This window comes from Corticium candelabrum, chromosome 11 (genome assembly GCF_963422355.1).
Source record: "Corticium candelabrum chromosome 11, ooCorCand1.1, whole genome shotgun sequence".
NCBI lineage: Eukaryota > Metazoa > Porifera > Homoscleromorpha > Homosclerophorida > Plakinidae > Corticium > Corticium candelabrum.
Window position 1 is genome coordinate 6,582,785 of NC_085095.1, and position 15,042 is coordinate 6,597,826.

At 41.6% G+C, this 15,042-nt stretch overlaps 4 protein-coding genes across 4 annotated transcripts in view; 2 read left to right on the forward strand and 2 right to left on the reverse strand.

Annotated features, from left to right (window-relative positions):
* Positions 1-1,593: 1,593 nt before the first annotated feature.
* On the reverse strand, positions 1,594-3,721 carry LOC134187484 (26S proteasome non-ATPase regulatory subunit 8-like). Its single transcript, XM_062655616.1, has 8 exons — positions 3,568-3,721; positions 3,437-3,509; positions 3,099-3,295; positions 2,965-3,036; positions 2,754-2,780; positions 2,616-2,689; positions 2,442-2,553; positions 1,594-1,825 (listed from the first exon to the last, which is right to left on the reverse strand). The coding sequence occupies exons 1-8, from the start codon at positions 3,670-3,672 to the stop codon at positions 1,697-1,699; spliced, it is 789 nt and encodes a 262-aa protein (XP_062511600.1). The 5' UTR covers positions 3,673-3,721; the 3' UTR covers positions 1,594-1,696.
* Positions 3,719-7,079, forward strand: LOC134187483 (protein FAM98A-like). Its single transcript, XM_062655615.1, has 6 exons — positions 3,719-3,766; positions 3,818-4,026; positions 5,316-5,467; positions 5,522-5,725; positions 5,781-5,897; positions 6,256-7,079. The coding sequence occupies exons 1-6, from the start codon at positions 3,735-3,737 to the stop codon at positions 7,066-7,068; spliced, it is 1,527 nt and encodes a 508-aa protein (XP_062511599.1). The 5' UTR covers positions 3,719-3,734; the 3' UTR covers positions 7,069-7,079.
* Positions 7,080-7,185: 106 nt separating this feature from the next.
* Positions 7,186-10,105, reverse strand: LOC134187485 (uncharacterized). The gene is made up of 7 exons (XM_062655618.1): positions 9,949-10,105; positions 9,803-9,892; positions 8,650-8,720; positions 8,498-8,590; positions 8,366-8,427; positions 7,388-7,526; positions 7,186-7,326 (listed from the first exon to the last, which is right to left on the reverse strand). The coding sequence occupies exons 1-7, from the start codon at positions 10,061-10,063 to the stop codon at positions 7,192-7,194; spliced, it is 705 nt and encodes a 234-aa protein (XP_062511602.1). The 5' UTR covers positions 10,064-10,105; the 3' UTR covers positions 7,186-7,191.
* A 30-nt stretch (positions 10,106-10,135) lies between these two features.
* Positions 10,136-15,042, forward strand: part of LOC134187486 (cullin-5-like) — a 9,909-nt gene continuing 5,002 nt past the window's right edge. Inside the window, exons 1-7 of the mRNA XM_062655619.1 lie at positions 10,136-10,280; positions 10,346-10,782; positions 11,223-11,368; positions 11,425-11,505; positions 12,634-12,727; positions 12,803-12,933; positions 12,991-13,098. Of these exons, the coding sequence (XP_062511603.1) occupies positions 10,150-10,280; positions 10,346-10,782; positions 11,223-11,368; positions 11,425-11,505; positions 12,634-12,727; positions 12,803-12,933; positions 12,991-13,098 (1,128 nt within the window). The 5' untranslated portion in view covers positions 10,136-10,149. The remainder of the gene's footprint in view (positions 10,281-10,345; positions 10,783-11,222; positions 11,369-11,424; positions 11,506-12,633; positions 12,728-12,802; positions 12,934-12,990; positions 13,099-15,042) is intronic.

A 15,042-nucleotide genomic window follows, 5' to 3' on the forward strand; every position in this document is an offset into this window, starting at 1 on the left:
GTTGCAAGCATCATATTGTGGACTAGCTGTACATCTATCTGAGTTAGGTTTGGAACAAAGTGTTTGCCAAGTTAAGACTGTTATGTGTTCTCACTCTGTGTACTGTAAGATTAGTATACTATGCATATGCGATTTCCCATCTGCAGCTATTATGCGATTTGTAGTTAATGAATCTCATAAGCATGTTTGAATCCCTGCTCTTAGCTGCATGCTGTCCTGTCTTCGTCAGGAAAGTTACTGTACATGGCAACTGAATCAATTGATGATGGCTTTGGCAACTACAGCATTTGCTTTCTCGGTGGCTTGTTCACCAATACTTGTTGGCTCGGGAGTATGCAGAGATGGCAGACCCTGATAGTATTGAAGAAGGCTTATTGTAATAGCATGTCACCAACTAACCGGTTGGGACCAGGTCACATGTACATGGTTATATGTATAATTTATTTGTGAATTTTATTTATGTGATTTCCTAAATATTGTCATAGCTGAAAATTATTGCCTAACGTGCCAATTCTACCATACGTACTATATGTATATATTTGTATTTATTGTCAATCGTTTGCCGACTCTGCCAATCGCTCTGGCCTAGCAATCAGTCTAAAAAAGACTGAAGTGAGTGATCAAGCACGCCTCATTTCTACCTTCAAACCTCCACCTGTTATGATTGACGAGAAAAACTGTCTTATGTCAACAACTTTACATATCTATAGGAAGCAAAATGTCCAATGATGCTACAATAGATGCAGAAGTATCACAGCGTAAAAACTCCAGTTTTGGAAAGCTCTCTCAAAAATTGTGGAAGAGACATAACATTCGGATTGATACCAATATTGCAGTAGCAGTTGTACTTAGGCTATCTATTCTGCTTTATGGTTATGAAACTTGAACCACGTACAGGCGCCACATTAAGAAACTTGAAACTTTTCATCTCCTTTGTCTTTGTAGCATTTGTGGTATTTGCTGGCAGGACATGATGTCTAATGTCGAAGTGTTAGAAAAGGCCAATATGCCTGGAATTGAGTACTTTCTCATCAAATCTCAGTTCAGATGGACTGGACATCTAAATCTGATGTCTGTTGACAGAATTCCCAAGCAGTTATTTTTGGTCAGATTGCTCAGGGGAAACGTCCTCAGCCAAAGCCAAAACTACGGTTCAAAGACTCACTAAAGACCAACTTGGAAAAGATAACATCAGATAGAGCAACTTGGAGAAATGTATGTCATTCCTCACTAGTAAATTTTGAAGAGAAAAGAGGTGAAGCAATATCACTTAAACGTCAGAATAGAAAAACAGTGCATCTGATTATGTGCTGGTTTCTAATGTGACGAATACGTGTACTTGTACTTGTCCTTCATGTGGGAGAGTTTGTCTCAGGTGCAGGCCTTGCATCTCACAGGAGAGCAAGCAGACATTGACCGGTGTCATCACTGAAATCAGTGGACGAAAAACCATCATATCTGTGTATGTATTTATGTATGTATGTATGTATGTATGTGCGTACAGATGCAATCATCAATGACTGTGTATGTCTCTACACACCTTGTTCACTTAATGGATTTCTTACTCAAATCCTGACTTGCGGCTTGTAAACGTTTGATTCATAATGTGTATTCTGAATTGGCTACGAACAAGTGCCTGTTATTTTACTGGCCACGTCTCTATCAAGACTGAATTTCTTTCTACACTTCAGTCTATCTAAACGATACGTTCAAGCTCTCTCGCATATTCAAGAGTCTGATGAATGACTTGAATCGACGGTATTGCCACATCCATCTTCTCTCTCTGATCGAAACAATAGAAACCATTCCTCAGCTCCCAACAACGCTACAAGCAAACAACAGATTAACTCACTGTTGACACACCTACTTGATTACCATATTTCTTCAACTAAAATAAACTGCAATTTTTGTTTGAAAGCTAGTGAGCCTAGTCACAGCGTCACGTGACTGGTGAGGAGCACACCCTAACAGAAAACAGAAAGTGTAACTGTTTGTCATGCTAGAGGATTGTACAGTATTCCAGTGAATGTCTAATCACAAACCAGGATTTGCATCACATGTTGTCTGTCATATGAGTCACTATGCTGATCAGATGCCCCATTGAATAAAGAGGGTCGCCTAAAAGGTTTTGCAGCGCGGAATGAGTTTGTCATTATTGTTGTTGCAGTCCACTATTAGGCATCGTCAACTTTGCTAATCACAGCATCTGCTAGAAGGCAAAGAATGTCATAGGCAGCTCTGCTGTCGCAACAGATTTGATCACAAATATGATATCCGACCAGATTTTGCAGCGACGATTGGTTGTAGTGGCATGCTGTGTGCAGTGTCTAGCTGCGGCTAAAAATACTCGTAACTGTTTGAAACAAAAAGACTAAACTTGGTTCGGCACTTGACAAGGGCACATGTAATATTTAAAGAAATATGGTATTTTCTGTTCTTACACTTTCGGCTATCTTATCCATGTCTTCTTCAGAGTCTAAAAAGAGCATCTTTGTTGCTTCCCTTCTGTCTAGCTGCTGATACGACTTCTCTGCACAAGATGCTATCTCCTCCCTGTGAGACACAAGGTTGTATGTGTATAACCTGCGGATCTGGGCTCAACCATAGAAACTCACCTCACTGTATCGACTAACATGTCAATAAAGAAGTTATATGTTTCGGATGGGACGTTCCCTCGTGAGAGAAATATCTAAAGACATACACAACGTAGCTTGATTCAGAGGTAAGCGGGTACCAAGAGGATGGAAGATTACCTTGTTGTAACTCCCTTCCATTAGATACTACAGGAAAACATGGAAAGTATTTGACATTGCACTCGTACGTCTGTCTATTTGTCTGCCCTTTTCTATCTGTTTGTTTCCTGTCAGTCTTTCCCTCTGTCTCTGTGTGTCTGTCTCTAACGTAAGCACTCAATGTCATTATAAAACGATCATTCAGTCCATCACAGTCAATGTGACTTCCTACCCTTTCTAATGCAATCGGATGTCTCAAATACACATTATCTGACAAATCATCAGGAGGCAGAACTTCCAACTCCTACCAATACACCAACAAAACATACAAAACCACACACTCCAGCAACACCAACAACTACTGACAATGTGAAACTCAGCCAATCGGTTCTGAGCCAACAGTGACAACAGGTTCAATCCCGTCAGTTCATACTGATACGCCGACTTAGGCAGGCTGTCCTTATAATCACTGTAATAACAGCGTAGCTGAGCCATGTAGCGTTCAAATGTGGGAATATCGCTCTTTTCAATGCTCCATAGAGCTCCAATTTCCAGACCATCTCCTGAAAAATTATATAACTATGTAGTACCAATAATATAATTTAACAAAATTTTATTATTTTAATTAATAAAAAAGTTGGAGTCCCGGATGTTATGTGCGCAACGAGTATTTGGAATTCCAAGGCAGTTATATGCTAACTGACTTGCTATGATCAGTTCTTGTACTGTTGGCTGCTTTTTGGCGGCAGCAAGAAACCCAAGAGAAGTCAACGAAAGCTAATAACAACAGAATTCGTAGCTGTACATGATTTATGAACTGAAGCTTGAAACTCACCTTCAATTGAGGAAGTAAAACACCACAGCGTCTCATTGCTTCAGCATCTGGTTTCCTGCTCCATTCGTGTCTCAGTTTCTTCAACAACTCGACAGCAGACTCCATAATTTCTGTATATAGCGTGCGTTAATTGGTCGGTCTAACGCGCGTTACAACTCTTGCTAGCCATGAACATTGTAGACGAATTGTGTGATTTAGGGTAAACAGTTGGAAATCATGTTGTAAGTATACTAACCTCCTTTGTCTTTAGCTTTGAAGCAGCATTTCTTGATGATGAAAACGCTTTGTCTGAAGCTGTAAAAACTGGAGTGACGTCATCACCTTTTGTCTCGGTGGTCACGTGGCTTACGGAAGAGACGAGAAAAATATGCAAGCTGGAGGAAAGTGTAGTTGCACCTCAAACTGACGCTGATGTGGAGAGCTTTCGAATAGAATTAAGTGGATTTCTTAAAGAGCTTGGTAACCATGGCAACTTTAGACCACAATAAGTAATAAATAAGTAATAAATAATTAATTTTAATAAGTAAGAAATAATTAATTTTAATAAGTAATAAATAAATAATTATAGATACAATTAAATTAATTTATAGGTCTGAAGTTTGAAACCTTTACTACTAGTAGAGTCTGCACATCATTTCTTGGCCAGTTGTCATATTTATGTCTATTTTTAATTGATTTTGTGCAGATAAAAAGTTTTATTACCTTACCATCAATCACATGGTTAAAATTAATTATTAATTCTAATAAATTAAGTTGGTATAGCCAATTTAAAGCATTAGGGTAGTAATTAGTAAACACATTGTTGTGAACATTTTCATATTTCTAGGGTTAGGGTTAGGGTTAGATGCAGTTTTGGGGCTAACTGTGGGGTGTTGTAATAGAGCAAGGTGCAGAGTTCTGCTTGTGGTCGCAATTGCATGTTGGTTTGATGAAGGCATTTGAAGTCATTTTGGATATTTTTGTGACAAGTGCTGAGATTGCTTGGAATTAAGACAACACACACTACGCACGCACACATACACACACACACACACACACACACACACACACACACACACACACACACACACACACACACAATAAATGCAAATGGTAAGGAGCTGCTGTTCGTTACGGTTACACCCTCAGCCAGATGGCTGGGTTCCTGTGGACTACGCAGGAGATATGGGCCATGCTAAGCAATCTTCTGGAGCCTGGACAGGTACTCGTAGGAACACCAACTGCGACGCCAACTGTGGTGTGGGCACTCGAAGTCCCACCAAGACCCCAGTGGCCGATAGACTTTATTGCAGTCGGGGGCCTTTGCCACCCCAGTCAATGACCGGGTACTTATTTATACTCGTGAGTCATGAGTAGCAATTGTGTGTGAGTTTCTTGCCCAAAAGAAATTATGCCATAGCTTGCCATCACTGACTGACTTGAACCTGCAACCTGCAAGGTCTCGGATGTAATCACTTCATAAGATGACTCTCTAACCAACTGAGCTATAGCACCACACACACACACACACACACACACACACACACACACACACACACACACACACACACACACACACACACACACATTAATTTTAATATATTAAATTGCATTTGCAAAGGACCACTGATTTGCAGTGGTATGAGCATAGATCACACACCAGATCATTTGCGTGTCGTATAAAGCCTTTTCAAATAGCACAAATATGAAATTCTAAACACTTTCAAAACTCTCTTATCTACAACAGTAACAGGATTAATTTGTTTTAGGTTGTCCTCACGAAGAACTGACGAGGCTTAACTCAGATGGAGTGAGAAGTGAACAGGGTCGATGGCTTCTTCTAGACTACCTAACAGGAGAGCTAGCAGCGGCACGTTTGTTAGCAGTCAACCAACCAGTCGCAAAACGTGTCACTCTACAAGTAAACATTGAGATCAGTATGTTATTGTAGTTTCTAAATGGCTGAGAAATCTAGGTTCCGTCTGAGCCTGTAAACCCTGCTAATGAGTCTCTGAGTCGTATTCTCAGAGTGCTGCAGCTGTCACAGCCACCTCCAACTGTGGCTCTGTCTGCTGTGTTTAAGAAACTGGAGGAGAAGGTGAAAGAAGCGTTTTCTAAGGTTTCACAACATCATGTTGGCGCTCCACTGGTTATCTCTCCGTTGCAGTCTCATCAGTTGGTACGATTTGAGTGTTTGGGTTGTGGAGTTTGTTTGTGATCGATTTGTGGTGTAGGGTAAATTGGAAACATTGAACAATGAGTTGAAACAAGAGTATGTTGTGAGACGCAAAATGTTGCTGAAGAGACTGGATGTGACTGTTCAGTCTTTCAAGTGGTCAGATGGAGCAAAGGTTAGCTAACAGGGAGAGAGAGACAGATGGACAGACATTCACACAGTACAGATAGACAATGAAACACAAAAACACATAGACACACAACAGATATACAGACAGACAGGTACACCAACAGACAGACAGACCGATACACCAACAGACAGACAGACAGACAGACAGACAGACAGACAGACACACCAACAGACAGACAGACAGACAGATGAATGGACATACGTGTGCATGTGCACACACACACACACACACACACACACACACACACACACACACACACACACACACACACACACACACCACTTAGACATCGCCGTTAGCATCAACAGTCATTTGCTTGTCAGTTAGCATCTTAATCTGGTAGGGAAAGGATGATGAACTGCAAGCAATCTATCAGAATCAGAGGCGTCCTCTAACAGAAGACAGTGCTGTAACCATAGCTCAAGTGATAGCAGCCAGAAGTGACCTCACATCAGTCACCAAGACAAGTGGAGACTCAGTACGACAGTTAACCCGAACAGATATCAACAAAGTTGTCATGGGAAAAGTTCCTGATAGAGGAGGCCGTCCCAACGAAACGAGACCACCTGCTGAGATGCCAGCCTTCAAGAGGAGAACTGATGCTCCAAAAGACCAACGAGACAGAGGACGAGGAGGAATGAGAGGTGGGAGAGTGCAGGGAGGATGGTCAGGCAAGGGAAAGCAAGGAGATTGGGGACGACAAGACAGCAGAGAAGGAGGAAGAAGAGGGGGAAGAGGAGGAAGAGGAGGATGGGCAGGAGGTGGAAACTACAGCTATGAAAGTGGTGGATACCATCAAGGCGGCGGCGGATACCATCAAGGCAGCGGCGGATACCATCAAGGCGGCGGCGGATACCATCAAGGTGGTGGATACCATCAAGGTGGTGGATACCATCAAGGTGGGTACAGTCAAGGTGGGTACGATCAAGGTGGATATGATCAAGGCGGGTACAGTCAAGGTGGGTACAATCAAGGTGGGTACGATCAAGGTGGGTACAGTCAAGGTGGGTACAATCAAGGTGGGTACGATCATAGTGGGTATGATCAAGGTGGGTACCATCAAGGTGGGGCTTACTCAGATGACTATCAAGGCAGATACGGGTCGTATTCAGGTGAAGCTGGTGGTGGAGGACAGAGAAGCGTTTACTACAAATAACCATTTTGGTTACTGATAAAAATATATAACAAACACATTGAGGTGCAACAATGATAAGAAAATATCTTGATTATAACATTGTGCAAAAACATTGAGTTTGTTAAACTTTGATTTATTTGGGTCTTATTGTTGTTCATCGGGTGTCTCGTTTGCGTCGTCTGCAGCAGACAGTCGGCTGAGGAAAGCAGCCCATCCCAGACTGACAATCAGAATTAAATTCAATTGGTGAGCAACAGGAACGAACTTGAAGTTAATAATCTAACAGAAAATTGACATATCGTGTGATCCATGTTCAGCTCACGGTGCATGCTTTGCCTACCTGTACTGCAGGCCAGAGCATGTAGTTTGCTTTCATTGTTGGGATGATCTTGTCTTTTACTCTTTGTATGGAACCATCGATTCCCTTGCCTTCCATCATTCCAAGGCTGAAATGGTAGATAACGTTGATGCCGGGCGCCCTGAAACGGACTATTTTAGTGAGAAAGAAAAAGGTGGAATATGAAAACAAGTTAGTCTGCATGCTATAGAAACAGACTCTCTATCTGAAGAATGTAGTAATTGGTTGAAGCATACATGGTGGACAGTAATGTTCATGCGATTATGACTCGTGTGTGTGTGTGTGTGTGTGTGTGTGTGTGTGTGTGTGTGTGTGTGTGTGTGTGTGTGTGTGTGTGTACACCTATAGGCAGATCAAATGAGGCAAGCCAACCACATTCACAGATTCCTTTGTATTCCTAATTACAAGGCTTCATTTTGCCCACCTTGTCAGACTCACCCATCACCATAGAAAACATCTCCGAGCCCAATATACCTAAACATCACTTCGATGGCTGTCAAATTACCATGTAAACTTATTTTGTCCCCAAGTGGCAATACAACCTAAAATCATGAACAATTTGTGATGTTCTCAAAATGAGCCAGAACACCATGTCTTCCAAGCAACTTTGTTTACAATGATTTTGTAAATACAACATGGCAAAAACAATAAACACATTCAGTCCTCATGTTTGCCAATTCCAAACCAACACTGGAAACACACACTAAGAATAAATGAATCAAGTTGTGGAGACGTTTGTTAATAAAATGATTGGATGTTTGTTGTTGCCATCTTTAATGAAATTAACTAGCTGTTGGGTCTCAAAACATTTCATTCAGCTTGCATCCTAAGTCCAAACTATGAGCAAAGTATTATAAACTACTAGCAGATAAGAGTTTGTGTGCAAAGTCCTACTTGCTGTCCTGCATTGTCATGCATATGTGGATGTAAAGTGGCTAAATTAACAGCATCCATTAATACCAGTATGTGAATTGTTCGATGAACATCTTTGCGAATGGCATCACTCGTGTACTTACGGCCAGCTGAAAAAGACATACAAAATGTTCGCACACAAATATATCAATTGCTATATAAATCACTATATTCACTGACCCTGCGCACAACGAGCCACTCGAGAAAGTTGAAGTGAAGATGTGCCAGTGGTCCAAGCAGGAAACAACCAAATGCAGAAGCACGGAGGCATCTCTGTTATGGCACAATGTTATTATGTAGGTCTGATGTATTGTGGTTAGGTTGTCACTTACAGCACCATCAAATTGAGTTTGAAGGCCTCCACTAGCGAACTGAGCAATGACGTCTCCCAAGCCAAACAAAACTACGAGAATTAAATGAAAGAATATTTTCCATAATCGTCTGTCGAAAGCCTCTTAAGTTTTCATAATTTTGTTGAATGATCTGTAACTTTCATGCTGTCTAGCTGTGTGTGTGTGTGTGTGTGTGTGTGTGTGTGTGTGTGTGTGTGTGTGTGTGTGTGTGTGTGTGCGTGCGTGTGTGTGTGTGTGTGTGTGTGTGTGTGTGTTTGTGTGTGGTGCCGTAGCTCAATTCTCAATTGGTTAGAGAGTGCATTTGGAGAATGAAAACATCCGGGACCTTGCAGGTTCAAGTCACAGTGATGGTGAGCTATGGCATAATTTCCTTAAGCAAGAAACTTACACACAATTGCTTATCTCGACTCAGGAGTATAAATGAGTACCTGGTCATTGACTGGGTTAACATGACCGCTGGCTTGACAGTAACATCATGCAGCAGACGGATAATTGTGGGCCTTGGTGTCCAGTCCCAGAGCTGTGCCATTGTCAGTGCCCTTGGATAACTCCGACCAAGCTCCAGGTGGACTGTAGCGCTGGCCCTAAGCCTCCATGTAGCCCATGGAGGCCCTGTCTCTAGAGGCAGGGGGAGCTATCTCCGCAACCGACCTTAAGGTTGATGTCATTCATGAATGACGTGGAGGGCTTGACATTTGTCCATTTTTTGTCCATTTGTGTGTGTTTGTTTGTGTGTGTGTGTGTGTGTGTGTGTGTGTGTGTGTGTGTGTGTGTGTGTGTGTGTGTGTGTGTGTGTGTGTGTCTGGCTGGCTGCAGACATGCAAAATCAATTTATTTCATAAATCACCACTACAGCTCACACCAATGCAGACCACGTGATGATATCCAGTAACCACAAACTGGCTGCCAACAAGTAAAGTGAAAACAAACCTTCAATTACAAATGCAAGCTCGAATCAAAGTCTGTCTGTATATAAGTTTGTCTGTCTGTCGGTTGTGTTGCCAATCTATGACTTTCTGTGACTTTGTATGTGTACTGTACATACACGTACCCATATGAGCAATATCTAGTGTGTGCAACATGTCACTTGGTATACCAAGTAACTAACAATTAACATACAGTAAATGTTTACCTCCGCTTGTGATTGACTTTGTCAACACTGGAGACTTCTCTAACCAGCCGTTATACCAAGCAAGCAAACCTCGTTTCTTAGCAGGTTGACCTATTAAATAGACATCACGTGACTACTACAATAGCATGCCATTTGCAACTCTCTACCTGAAGATGCTTGCGTACAAAGTCTAGATCGACTTACACTAAACATGGACAAACGGGCAACTGTATCTACACGTGTAATGCGCACGAGACGCGTCCAATTGAAGAGAGACGACATCGTATCGCGAGGAAAAGGATTGCTGGAAGGAGGCGGGGCACCCTGGAGGGTCTGTAGGGTGCATGCGCAATAGTTTCAATGTAGTCATGACGAGTATTCTTCATCCAACAGAAACGAAATTCGAAGACAAATGGGATCGAGGCGACATGAAACCGATTACACTCAGATTGCTCCATCAGCAGTCAGTCAGCAAGCAAGAATGGCAGAATCTCTTCTGGTCAGTGAAACGTCAATGAATTCTCTGACGACCATTTAATCTCCACACGCTTCTTCTCACTGCAGGGACGTTCATCACGTATGTAGCTGGGATGATCGCGGATCAGCCAAGCTGTACGAGGCTCTACGCGAGCTCATTCTCTCCTTCATTTCAGGATGTCAACTGAGAGTGCTCGGACATCAGGATGATGCTGCTTTACTGCGGGCTTATATTAACGAATGGGTGAAGTTCTTTGCCCAGTGCCAATACCTGCCTAAGCCCTACATGAATTTGGGACAGAATTATAAGTCAAGTGGCTCTAGCACGACTCAGTTAGGGAGCACGCAGGAGAAGTCTAAGGATGGGATGCTGGTTGAGAAGTTGATGTTGGATTCGTGGAATGAGAGTATATTTTCGTCGATCAAGGGGCGGCTGCAGGACAGTGCTATGAAATTAATTCATTCTGAAAGGAGCGGGGAGGCTTTTGATATTCAGCTCGTTATTGGAGTTAGGGAATCATATGGTTAGTGGGAGAGTTTGGTTGAACTTTGTTGGTTGTTGGTGTGTGACTTGTGTGTGTGTGTGTGTGTGTGTGTGTGTGTGTGTGTGTGTGTGTGTGTGTGTGTGTGTGTGTTTGCGTGTTTGTTTATTTGGTTATTGTTGCTCTTTGTTGTTTGTTTGTGTGCCTGTGTATCTGCTTGTCAATCTATTTGTTTGTTTTTAGTCTCTGTTTGTCTGTTCTGTTTATCTGTCGTCTGTCTGTCTGTCTGTCTGTCTGTCTAAATTGTTAGCTTTTTGACTTCACCATGCAACAAGTTAGCTAGATGAGCTAATACAGTGGAGTTTGTGTGACACTAAATAACTCACAATTGTTTTAAAGAAATTGATAGCACGATTTATTACTGTTAGTCTGTCATACAAATACATGACCATCTCGTTATGTTTATTGCATTGTATTTGCAGTAAATTTGAGTTCTGATGCCGACGATCACTTGAAGATTTATCGTGACAATTTTGAGAACGCATATCTAACATCAACGCGAACGTTTTATAAAGGACAGGCATCGCAGCATTTAGCTGACAACGGTGTGAGGAATTACATGAATTATGTGAGGATATTTGGTGTAGTTTATAAGTGAAAAAGTATTAATCATTGTGCGAGCAGGCTGCCGAAAAATTGAAAGAAGAAGATCAACGAGCAATGAGATATTTGGAAATGTCGAAGGGATCAGATTCATTAAAGATGGTGATATTTCACATGATTTGTTAGTAGACTCACTCATATGATGCCTCTGTGTGTGTGTGTGTGTGTGTGTGTGTGTGTGTGTGTGTGTGTGTGTGTGTGTGTGTGTGTGTTTGTGTGTGTGTGTGTGTGTGTGTGTGTGTGTGTGTGTGTGTGTGTTATGTCTGTAGCTCAGTTGGTTAGAGAGTTGCATTTGGAGATTGGAAACATCCGGGACGTTGAGGTCGTAGGTTCGCAGACGAGTACATATGTAATTTCCTTGGGCAAGAAATTCACACATAGTTGTCTCTCTCGACTCAGCAGTATAAATGAGTACCTGGTCTTTGACTGGGGGTGGACTAGACCACTCGCTTGGCAGAACATCACGCAGTATATACGGATACGTGTGGACTTGAGGTCCAGTCCCGTGGCTGTGCCAAAGTCAGTGCCCTTCGATGCTCTGGCCACGCATCAAGGGGTTCGTCAGTGCAGCCTAAAACTTTGAGTAGCGCCGGGGTCCCTGCCTAGAAATAGGCAGGGGGTGCTATGTTTGGAACTTTGCGAAGGGCGTATCCATTTGTGTGTGTGTGTGTGTGTGTGTGTGTGTGTGTGTGTGTGTGTGTGTGTGTGTGTGTGTGTGTGTGTGTGTGTGTGTGTGTGTGTGTGTGTGTGTATCCACATGTGTGTGTGTGTGTGTGTGTGTGTGCAAGTGTGTGTGTGTGTGTGTGTGTGTGTGTGTGTGTGTGTGTGTGTGCAAGTGTGTGTGTGCAAGTGTGTGTGTGTGCAAGTGTGTGTGTGCAAGTGTGTGTGTGTGTGTGTATGTGCAAGTGTGCGTATTTATTATTTTATCTCTTTATTACGTGAGTCTAGTTTGTGTTTGTATTTGTTTGTTCGTTTGGGTTTACTTAATTGTTCCTCAGTCTGTTTTGTGTCTGTTTCTCAGTTCTTTGTTGTTGTTTTTTGTATATATGTCACATACATTAGAACATTATATACACATACAGTATATACTGAAATCCATTTGCATGATATGGCAGTCGCTTTACATTCTATGCTTACACAAACTTGTATACTAATCATAACCCTCAGCATTTGATTAATAGAATCACCACATACATGTACATCTCTAATGTATGCATACACTCTGCTTAGCTCCATCACTGCACAGTTGAAGTATTACTGACGGACTTCAAAGATCAAATCCTGGCTGAATGTCCAATGATGATCACACGCAACGAGACAGACAGTGAGTCACGAGCATTCTGATTGTCATACCATCAATACGTCATACATTATTTCTGTTCGTATTATTGTACACTAGAACTCTATCAGATGTATTGTCTTATGAATGAAGTAGAAAGTGGTATTGATCCGATGCGAGAATCACTAGAGTTTCATATCACACAGGATGGACTTGCAGACATGGAGGCTTGTGCTGACACGATTACAACAGTGAGAGTTGAAGCATACGCCAACTTGTCCATAATGTATTGATGACTTGTATTACAGGATCCTGAAAAATACGTGGAAAAATTGCTTGAATTGTTTACTCGTTACAGCAAATTAGTGAAGAGTGCGTTCCATGATGACCATCGATTCTTGACGTCAAGAGACAAAGTATGTGTTGATATTTATCAGTTAATTAATTATTAGCAAATTGCAAAATGAGGTATTTATTTAAGTTTTTATTTAAAGGAAGCGTTTATTAAGACGGAGGCATCTATTACATTTTTATTTACTGTACAGTACAACTCCAATTATTCGGACATTTTGATAATTCAGACAAATTTATTTCCTCCCAAAAGCACATGTGTATGTCTGTATGTCTGTCAGTCTGTATGTCTGTGTGTCAGTCTGTATGTCTGTCTGTCTGTTTGTCTGTCTGTCTGTCTGTCTGTCAATCTGTCTGTCTGTCCAATACATATATTTGAAACATGAATCTGTCTGTCTGTCTATTTGTCAATCTGTCTGCCTGTCTGTCTGTCTGTCTGTCTGTTTCACATGTTTTCCATGTGATGTCATTCTAACATGGAAACCTGTGAACCTAGTCTCACGTAGCCAGACGGTGATACTTCCGGCGGGAAAGGTATGTATTCTTTTGAGATTTCTGCATGCAAATTCCAATGGAATGTCTTAGTGGCCGGATTTCTGATCATGTTGAAAGTCAACGGTTTTCAATGTGTTAAGGCCACAAGAATGAAATTAGTTGTTTGACAGGATTTTTTGATTTTTAAATTTTGAATTAAAATTTTAAGTTAAATTTTAAACAATTTTTACATCTAACGGCCTGTCCACACTAGACCAGAATGGATCGTGATCCGATCGGGATAGCGAGCGTCCACACTGCACTTTGAAAACGATACCTCCGCCTCATTTCGATATCACGTGACTGATGACCGATGTGTACGTGTGGCTTCTTTGCTTGTGGACAGCGCTGATACAGCGACGTAAGGTGAGCGAGAACAAAGACGAGTGAGGAGTGCTAGATGTTCCGACTACGCGCTTAGCGTACGTGAAGGTAACGCCCACTATTTCTAATTGGATTCAACCAATCGTGATTGAGGTGCAAGTGTGGACAGCGTTGCGGTTGGATCGCGATCAAATCGCGATCGGATCACGATCCAGTTGCCAGTGTAGACAGGCCTTAAGGCCATGCAAAATACATATATAGTTTCATGTCAGTTTTTTCTGAATTTAGATGTGGGTGGGTGTACATGTACACGGTATCTGTTTAATAGTTTATTATTAATACATTCTTTTCATAATTTAATATTAACATGATATTGCCTGATCGACTGACATGATCATCCAGGGAATTGCTTGTTTCCCACACACGCATACGTGAATGCACATCAGAACCATGGCATTGGTAGCTGCTGTGTGGATGCAAGAGATGGTCAAGTGACAATATGGCAGCTGGCGCATGCGCAGGTGTTTAGGGGAGGGGCATGCAGGTTTGTGAGTGATGTGGGTGCTGACACGAAACTATATACGTAGTTTGTATGGCCTAATCATTAAGTGTGTAAACATGTTCAGTCATTGTTGACGTAATATTGCTGTATATTAATTAATTAATTATTTGTTTATTATGTACTTGACTGTCGATGTATGACTGAGTCACAAGGAAGTCATCACACCATCATTTTGTTTAGCCAGACTTTTGATTATCCGGACAATTTAGCTTCCACTGAAAGTCCAGATAATCGGAGTTGTACTGTACTGCATTTGGACAGGATGGTGTTTATTGTGTTTGTTTCTTTGTTTGTTTGTGTGTATGTCTGTGTGTGTGCATGCGTGCGTGCGCACGCACGTGCATGCACATGTGTGAGTGTGTGTCTGTGTGTGTATGTGTCTGTCTGTCTGTCTGTCTGTCAATACATATATTTTCAAATGTTGAACTATTATACACTATCTAAGCAAAGCAAATAAATACTACCCAAACCAATAGGGCTTGGTTCTAACTACAACTATTTATATTTGTCTGTCTGTCTGTCTGTCTGTCTGTGTTGTGAGGGTACATTGGTAAGTCTAAATGAGGAAATATGATAATAAAACTTGTTT